Raw genomic sequence first — 10000 nt, 5'->3', positions numbered from 1 at the left:
AGTATAAGCAGCGGTTGCTGAGAGATTTTATTTCTCCGGAGCACAAATGGCATCGCAGCTAAAGCCGGTGTACACATGCGTTTTACGTGGCGCTGCTGTGAGAAGTAACAGCTGTTGTACAGACAGGGAAGCTCCGAGTGTGAAGGTGACAGGTCAAGATCGCTGCTCTATACCTGGGCTGCAGACGCTCGGCTAGATAGTAGGTAGTTTGCTCATCAGATGTTATCCTGCTGTTTCTGTGGTTACAGTTTTAATTAATGACATTCACAAATGATTCATTTAAAAAATTGGAACCTGTTTGATTGTCAGTGGTGAGTGTGTGTGCTTCACATCAGCACTTAAACATGCACTTTACAGAGGTCTCCACTTTATTTCTCCCCGTGTTCTCGTCATCATCCGACTGATTGTTTGATTGTGTTGATTTAGCTTTAATTGGACTCCATATGTAGAGAACTCCGCTAATTGACTTCCAATTTGCATCTCTTCCTGTACTTGACTGTGGAGTGTGTGTGTGTGTGTGTGTGTGTGTGTGTGTGTGTGTGTGTGTGTTCGGTGTGCAGTGATGTTTCTTTTTTCTTTTCTTTTTTTTAGAACGGCACAGTGTCATTTTTACATTTGTAAGAATCATAACGCTTGAAACACACACACACAAAAGCAGGACCAATATCATTGTGACCTTTAATCTCCAATTTGTCTATGTTTGCATGGGTTTAGAGCAACTACAGAGTACTTGTTTGTTTGTGTGTGTGTGTGTGTGTGTGTGTGTGTGTGTGTGTGTGTGTGTGTGTGTGTGTGTGTGTGTGTGTGTGTCTCTCAGAGTGTAGCTGAGTCAGAGTGTGTTTTTAAGTGACGAGGTGGTCCAGTCCTGTGTGGCCCTTATCCTTTCCCCAGTAGGCTGTTGTAAGCAGCTTAAGTGTCCATCCCCTTTTTGTTGGAGCTCTGCATCCAGGACTTTAGGCCCCCCCCCCCCCAAGAGAGAAAATAGCACCCCACCCCCCCTCCAATTTATTCTCATTCAAGACTGCTTATCCCTCTTCTCTGTGACTCTTCATGTTGAATTTAACACATATGTAAATGTTAAAACATATAATTAGCCTCTGTTAGCCTTGGGCTAACTAGCTACATGGCTAACTTTGTTTTTACTATGTTTTGTTTTTAATTTGGCAAATGTGTTTATGATTTAATGATACACTGATATATATATATATAATGATTTAATATAGATGGAATAAAAAGTGCAGTACTAGCTTATTGGAAACTTCCTCCATAGATACTTGACTTGCAGCAGAGACACCATCACTATGTTGGATCTTATTATTTGCCAGCTGTGTTGAAGTGTTTTGTTGAATTTCATACTGATCTGCACCTTTTAGAGGCGTCTCTCCACGGCAGCGGCAGCTAGCTCATACACAACGATACCGAACGAACATTTATCTGATATGAAACTGGACTAATTAAATCTGATCAATCAAAAGAAAACTGTCCACCCTGCTGATGTTCTTAAACAAAACCAGCTGATGTCCTGATGTCCATCCTCCTCTGGGGGAGGGAGAGGCCATTTTTTAATATTTAGAAATGCAACTGCAGCTTAAATAAAAATTTTTCAGTGATTTAAAATACGTGGCAGAAGTATTTTTAGATCTTATTGGCTCCAAAACGGGGCCCTGGGCAATTTATAACATTACATTTATCACAATAAATCGTGGTGTGCTGAAACAAGCTTAGTCCTCCGTGTGCTCCTTTGTGGCGGTCGGCTGGGAGCAACTCCAAAGCTTTTAAAGTGACAGTCCTCATGAGAGGATGCCGCTCTCTTCTCCGGATCCCAAACTGTTGGTTTAATAAGCCTCTTTCATCCTGTCTTAAGCTTCACTCCTCCACCTCTGTAGGAAATCCTTCTTTCTTTCTTTCTCTCGCTCTCACATTTAACTTTTCTAGATTTGACCTTGACTTTGTGTGTCGTTCTTCTTAACATGCGCTTTTCTGATTCAGTGACGCAGCAGCTCGACACAATACGCAACAGAGTCGATTATTGGAAGCAGCCAAACAAGTCTTAATCAAGTTTCCCGCTCTAGTGACTATTTATGGTATTTATAGATTCATGGCATCGAAGCCACGTTTTCTTTTATTTTGAAACTTTTTATTTAATTTTTTACATTATTTTACAGAACAAAACGTCGCCTGACATTTTACCTTTTACCCTAAAAAATAAAATTTAATAGATGAAAATAAAATTAATATTAATTAAAATAATAATAAATGGATTTCTGTGATGTGTTTTAAATAGTTTTTGGACAACAGAGGAGTAAGGTACAGTACAGCAGGGTTCGAACACGCACACACACGCACACACACACACACAGTACTTGTTATTCGGATAAGTTCATTGTTGATTTTGATTTTCTAATGAGATCTGTTGACAATAAAATAAAGAATCCCCCCATCATTACCCTTTAACTGTAACATCTAAACCTACAGAACATAAAAATAAAGGTAAACATTACAGTTTGTATTGTGTTGTAAACCTGTACTTCTCTTTACTGTAGTGCATTCGCTCTTTCTCCGTTTCTAAATGCAGTAAGTGATATAACTGAGCTGAACTGTAGCCGAGTAAGTTTCTGATTTCAGCTTTAAAGTATGTGTCTTTATCTGCCGGTCATATCCAGTAAGTGTTTCCTTATCGAAGCCCTAACAGAAGAACTGCAGAGCGGTGCCGGACTGGAGTGAAATGTAAGCACATGTTAGCTTCCTTGGAAAGGGGCCAAACAGTAATTTTCTTCAGCAGTTTGGTCCAGAATTCAAACGTGTTTACGTGCTGCCGTTAGAGGAAAAGTGGCCTCGCTGTTTGCTTTTTTTTAATGTTGTTGTAAACTCCCGGTTTTCGGGATGGAGAGTCTGTGTGAGGCTGCTGTGGTTTAAGGACCTGGTCCTTGGCCGAGAGGGGGGGGGGGGGTTATGGAAGAATGAAATATTCAGTATCCGGCGCGGCTCTGCAACCTGCTGCGGCGCTACAAGAGAATTCACAAAACACTCCAGCTGTAAACCTCACCTCTTCTCGTTCACTTGTTCCTCTTTTTTCTTCCTCTGTCATTCTTTTCCTGTGTGTTCTTTCTTTTTTATTATGCTCTCTTTGTTTTCTCCACCTTTTCTCTACTTCTCTCTGTCCTTCTGTGACCCCCCCCCCCCCCCTCCTCTCTGAGGTGCTTTGGATGATTTATTGTCCATATTTAGTAAAGCCTGTCAAAGACCTGCACATGGGTTTGATAACCAGCGAGTTTTGCTTTTTTCAGCGATACAGAATTTCGTCAAGCCTTTGCAATGTCAATAATGTCTTTCTGTTTTTCCCCTTTTTGCAGCCGTTCCAGGTGAAAATCTTGCAGACGGACTCACATTTTCACACACACACAAGAAAAAAAAAAAAAAAATCAGACTCCCATCACGGCGATGAAAAAATGTTCCCTGCAAAAGACACATTAATTATAATGACAATTACGTTTTCGGTCGTCTCGTCACATCGCTAACATCTCTCTCCCGTTCCGCTGACACTGAGAGTCCGGCTTTTGTTCTCCACTGCCAGGCGCTAATTTTCTTATCTGTGGCCTGTGAACTACCTCAGGTACTCGTCATCCATCTTGACACTTTAATGGCCTCAAAAGCATACACATCATTCCTCTATGATAACTGGGGAAAAAAACTCCTGTAGCACTAATGTTTTTCTTTAAAATTACATTTGCTGTGTTAAAGTTTACATTATCCTAAGGTGCCGTTAAGTTCCTGGACCTCAAAAATTCATTAGATTTCTGCTTCTTTTTCTACCTAATTGTGTTGTGGTGGAGCTTACTGGTCATCAGAGGCTTTCCCCTTCACCTAAAGGTCACGACTTCCAACCGCAGCCAATTACCGTCCATCAGCAAACGTGTGCCTTTTTTTTAAAAGGTAGTCGACCTCTATCTGGTCACTGTGAATAACTGAGCTGAAATGTCAAAATGAAATGCAAATGGAAAAGCTGAGTAGATTCTTTGACAATAGATGACTGGCAGCGCCCTGATATTTATGTATTTTCACATTGTTTTTTTTCATATATTATTATTCTTCCTTGAAAAGTGCGTCGGTAATGCGAGTCGTGTTTAAACTGAAATGTCAAGGGGGGTTTTTGGTCTCGCCACTGTCAAAGTATGTCAAGTATGTTTCTTATTTTGTTCTCCCGCTAACCGCTCACTGATTAATGTCAATCCAAAGAGGGAAATTAACATCTGAATGAAAGAGGAATACAAAGCAAAACCTTAATAGTTGCATTACTGCACTAAAAATCTCTTATTTAGTATTCAACCTCTGTAGTATTGAACCTGGTGTCTCTCCTCCACAACAAGGATGGATCTGCTGCTTTTGTTGATAGTTTTGGAGCAAATGGATCAACATTAGAGAAGAACATCATGATATTCAAAAAAAGACTTTTCCTTTTAAGACCTTTGCATCCAATTGATCCAATTGATTGTGATGTTCTCAGATGGTTTATAAGAGCCACCGTAAAAATGTGTCCCATTTACTTACTTCTGGATCTTAAGCTGCCGAGCTCGTTGTGTAGTTATCTGTCGACCCTTTATGAATGAATTCTCAAATCTGCTTTCGTCTGTTGCGCTCGAATTTGACAAGATCATTATTGTAGGTGATTTTCACTTTCACATGGATGATCCCTCTAATGTACCGCAACATGTTTCCGGGCCTTCATGCTCGGCCTGACTCTGAATTCCTTCCACACGACTGATTTGATTTCTGACCGTTTCTAAACGTATAATTTTTGACGCGGTTGCAGAGTCAAATTTTACACCTCGGAAACAAATCATACGTTCTTGCATCTTTAATGGAGACTCTGCGGCCGGGGGTTTTCAACTCTCTTCTCTGATTTGTTCAAGAGAGCTCCTAAGTTTTCCAATATTAATGACTCCACTAACTGTGCACCTCTGGCTCCAATTAAGTCCAGACTGGCCCCAGTTGTCAACCCGTCGCCCTCAGATAAATGATTCCATCCGACGCCATAGAGGAGAATATAGAAAGGCTGAGCGGCGACGGATAAATGATCGTGTTCGCTACCTTCAAACGGAGGAGCTGTTAATCAACTCATCAAAGATGCAAGAGCAGGAAATAATCATCAATAACAAGCATAACCCCTCGTTTTTTTTGTTAGTCATTCTTGATTTTCCGGCCACTTCCTCCGATCAAGTTCCTAAAGTTCTTTGTTGACAAGATCAATAATCTTAGGTTACATTTCAACCTTCAAAGTTTATCACTTTAATCGCGTTATCAATCGCTCCATGCACAAACTCTTGGATATAGATAGATAGATATTATCCCTACTAAAATTCTTCAACACGTTCCTCAAGTCATACCCCACCCCCCCCTAAAGGTCGATCCTTGGACCTGTTCTGTTTTCATTTTATATGCTAAACTCCTTCAGTGGCATCTCTTAGCATTGCTAAGCTAATGACACGTAGCTTTATTTCTCAGTTAAACCTTAACGACCTCAACCTCTTAACTTCTGTCTCAAAGTTTTTCCTCCATTTCAGTTATGATGCGACCTGATCGTTTTTCTGAGGAGGTCGGACTGTCTGTGTTCTCTCTGACCGATATTTGAACTTTGAACCTAACATCACTGAGCTCGTTCAGTCTTGTTTCTTTTAAGTTGAGAATTATTGCGTAAATCAAACCTATAGTATCAGACAAAAACTTCTCTCCAGCCCATTTTCAGTTGGTCCGAAATGCTACAGCTGGCTGTTCTTGTCTCCATTTTAAATCCAGATGTGACCCTGTTTGAGGTTGCAACTCCTCAACTCCATAAACTACCTTCCCATTTCCATCAGATCTGCTGCATCTCTTTTAAAATGCTGCTGAAAACTCATTTTGTACAGGTTTGCCTTTTTATAAATACTCTGCCTTTTGTTTATTTTGGTCGTGCGGTTTAATTGATTTGATGTGTGGGTTAATGGATGGATGGATGGATGGATGGATGGATGGATGGATGGATGGATGTGGGCAGGTGTACTTGTTATAACAGTGTGTTTTAAAAAAGTGTTATATAATAATAAAAATAAATTAGATTTTACAACACTTCAGGAGGTTAGCATGGCACATCTCAGATAACCCAGCACCTGTAAGCTGTTCTCTCATACTATAGTTCAGTGTGTGTGTGTGTGTGTGTGTGTGTGTGTGTGTGTGTGTGTGTGTGTGTGTGTGTGTGTGTGTGTGTGTGTGTGTGTGTGTGTGTGTGTGTGTGTGTGTGTGTGTGTGTGTGAGTGAGTGTGTGTGAGTGTGTGTGTGTGGGCGGGCCCCTGGGAAAAACAGAGCAGCTACAGCTAGACAGGACTGTCATGGGAAATCACCTCTCAAAGAGCTGGGGGAAGACAATACCTGCAGCAAGGGCCCACCTGACACACACACACACACACACACACACACACACACATACACACACACACACATACACACACATTACAAAAATGTGTCTTTGTAAAATCTCCGTCCGTGTTGAATGCTAATGCTGCTATTCTTTCTCCTTTATTCCTCTTTCTCTCTCTGTCTCTGTCTTCTTCCCTGTGTCGTTCCAGATGTGACTCAGAGAACCGTTACCTTGGTAACCCTCTCCGAGGAACATGTTATTGTAAGTACCCTTCCTGCCTCCGCTACAGCTGAGTCTCCCTCACCTCTCTGGCACCACACACACACACACACACACACACACACACACACCTTTATACTATATGGGACTGTTGAACAAACACATGTAAGAAGTTCCTGTAACAGAAATGTAGTTTCCACTCTTACAGAGAACAGAAGCTCGTGGGTAATTTGAGTTATCGTGGATTACATTGGATTCTAATTTTAACAAACAATCATGCAAACAAGCGAAAAAAAAACCTCCTTTTCAAACTTTTCAAAACATGGCTGCAGCATAATCCACTTCTCTGCTGTTGCATTGTACACTACAGTAAGTGTGTTGCAAACATTTACACCAGAGCCAAGGTTATGTTTAAAAACAGCTTACAGTGTGACGCGGGAGCTTCAAGGAGGCTATGGCACCAAATCAGAGTAATCTTAGTCTATTGTTGGGAAACGGTGACTGTTTGGACCGTGCTCGGAAGCACTCGGCACACAGATGGACACAACTGAGTGATACTGTCCAAACAAATACGTGACACACACTAATATTTGTATTTTGTATACAGCTTCTTTATTTTTTTTAATTTGTCACGGCACATTTAAATACATCAAGGGTTCATCCAGCCGAACGTCAGAGGCCGTCGAAAACAACCCGTGTGACCGTTTTGTGAAATGACTATAAACATTTTTCTGATCTGAGTTAAGTTTTGGTTAAATTTAGGTGGATAAACTAATTCTTTAAGAGTAGGGAACGATTGTGTTCACGGTTTAAAGCTCCCCCAGTCTAAAGGTCTCTGTCCATGTGTTGTTTGATTATAGATCAGGTCTAGGTTCTGTATTAATACTGTGGAAATATCAAAGCGTTAAAATATCCAACGGGAGGACCGCTCGTTGTTGTTATTGTGTTCAGGACAGGATAATCATTACCATTCAGGTCTAAGATGGTGAGACAGATGTTTCTGACACACATGCACGTGGGTGAAACCCGTGTCAACATGTCAAGAGATGAGATGTTAAAAAAATATATATATAAAATACCAATTTCCCTGCTGGTTACAAAGATTTTCCTCCTTTTTGAAAGAGAAGATGGATAAAGAGAGAGAAAGTGTCCAGGACTGTGATTTCCTGTTTCCAGATGCTGGCAGGGATCACGCCGACTTAGCTCATTTGCAACAAATTGCTGGTTTTCCTTTTAAAGGGCAGATGGAAAGAGGGAGAGCTGTAGTCAAAACAGATGTTTTGTGGCGCACAAGCACATGTTCACTCACTGTGTTCTCACACACACACACACACACGTACACAAACACACACGTACACAAACACACACGCCCATTCAGACTATGATCCGCCATCGTCGGTTTTAATATCATGACACACTAGAATAAGGTTCAAGTCCTGTCAATGTCAATAGCCCTCCAGCTTGAGTCGGGCTATCATTGTGTCGATGAGGGGGGCTGGAGAGGATGCAGCAATCAGAGGAGTCACGCCACAGATTGCACCGGTCACCTCAAATATGTCTTTGATCACAGGAATAACTCCCGTTCAAGAAGGTGACCGGGGGCTGGTTTCACCTTTATTCCTGCTGCACAGCGTTTATCTTATCGTTTCTTATTGTAAACCCTCTGAGACACAGACTCAGAAGTTTAACTCAGTGAGAGAGGAGCAGCAGTCAGTAAAACAGTCCGTAAGCACACGTTACTTCCTGTTCACGGACGGTGTAGTTCACCCTGTGTGCTGGCTTCAGGACTGAGGTTTTGAAGGCACTAGATGGCACCAACGCAGTGCCCCTCGCCCAGCGCTGTGAAGCTGGCCTCAGATAACGCACATGCATACAGTCAGATATAGAGACACGCTGTTAATGACTCTTAAAAGTCTGTGGGTTCTCAGCTCCGCCATGTAACTATGGCTACAGCTGAGGCAGTGTGTGTGAGTGTGTGAGTGTGTGTGTGTGTGTGTGTGAGTGTGTGTTTTTTTTTTCCCAGACATATTTGACTACATTATGTTCCGTCATTAATGTGACGTTATCTTTTCTGCTGTCTGTAAAACGGGGTTAGCTTTGTTTGAACAAGAGCGAGCACACTCAGACGTATAACACATGAATGCACACAACACCCCTCCCTCACACACACACACACACACACACACACACAAGTGACAAGTACTCTGCAGTTGCTCTAAACCCATGCGTGTATAAATGACTGATTTAAAAGCCATCCATTTCCCTGTGCTCTGAGGAAAGCAGCCGCAATCACAGTTGAGGTCAATATTAGCCTTAAATGTCATTGGGGGAGGGGGAGGGGAAGGTTTATCTCCATCACATAAAATGACGTGCGGGATATATGAGAGGCAGCAGTGTCCTTGCTGGAAAATCTGCACCACCTGCGGATTCATTTTGATGTGAAGAGACGGTGGACAGTTATCAGGCAGCTGACAGAGGAGAGATCAACAGGACTGTTGTCAGTATGAGCTCCCGCGGATAGTCCACCATCGTGCAGTTCTTTCACAAAGTGCAAGACAGAAACAGAACCACACGGCCGCCTCATCACCCGTCCTTTCGGAGGACGGAGATGATGTTGATCAGTTACATGCCAATCACTCAGGCTCGTCCGTGGACCGTCGTACTCAGGGAGAAGGTGCGTGTTCAGCCGCCCGGGGTTTAATCGAGAGGACGCTTCCTGTAAAGGAGGAAGACCGTCTGCGTTACGAGCCGCTCTTGTGTCTGCGGTCACCCTGCAGGGTTTTCTGTTTCTTCTCTAATTTTCTGCTCATACAGTGTGAAGTTACGGGATAGTTTTATGGTTGAACTGCAACATGTTTCAAGGGGATTCAAGCGTTGCTTTGCTTTGAAGGGCCACAGACCAGTGAATCCAACAACTGCTTTAGATGCAGGAGGTTTCCAGGGGTTAGCCCACACACACACACACACACACACACACACACACCCGTAGTCCTGTTATGGGTACACTCTCATAGTCTTGCATAGTGTGAAGGATGTAGCTACTTGTCTCTGTGTCCAGGGACGGCAGCTTGTGATGACGACTGCTCTGTGGAAGTCGGGGGGAGGAGGGGAGGGTTTAGCCTCAGCTTCTAGGAGGTGGCCCCTGAAGTTTGAACATATACTATATTTCACTGCTGCCTCTCCAGACTGCAGCAGGACGGATTTATTCCATCCATGTAGCAGCGTCTGACTGCCTGTCTGCTTCAGAGAGCAGCAACCCTGACACCGAACACTCACAGGGCACCGAGCGTCCAGGAGCAGAGGTTAAGCACTTGCCACAAACTCCTCAAAGGTGAACAGAAAGCCATTATCTAAACCAAACAACTGCTCAAGGTCGAACAGCTGAATATC

At 42.6% G+C, this 10000-nt stretch overlaps 1 protein-coding gene across 4 annotated transcripts in view; it reads left to right on the top strand.

Moving 5' to 3' along the window:
* The window catches only part of atrnl1a (attractin-like 1a), a 219055-nt gene that overhangs the window by 96752 nt on the left and 112303 nt on the right, over positions 1-10000 (top strand). For all 4 annotated transcript variants that reach the window (XM_056394524.1, XM_056394523.1, XM_056394522.1 and 1 more), the window contains one exon: positions 6600-6652. In XM_056394524.1, the coding sequence (XP_056250499.1) occupies positions 6600-6652 (53 nt within the window). The remainder of the gene's footprint in view (positions 1-6599; positions 6653-10000) is intronic.

Source organism: Seriola aureovittata, chromosome 14 (genome assembly GCF_021018895.1).
Source record: "Seriola aureovittata isolate HTS-2021-v1 ecotype China chromosome 14, ASM2101889v1, whole genome shotgun sequence".
Taxonomy (NCBI): Eukaryota; Metazoa; Chordata; class Actinopteri; order Carangiformes; family Carangidae; genus Seriola; species Seriola aureovittata.
This window is presented reverse-complemented; position numbering and strand designations above follow the sequence as displayed.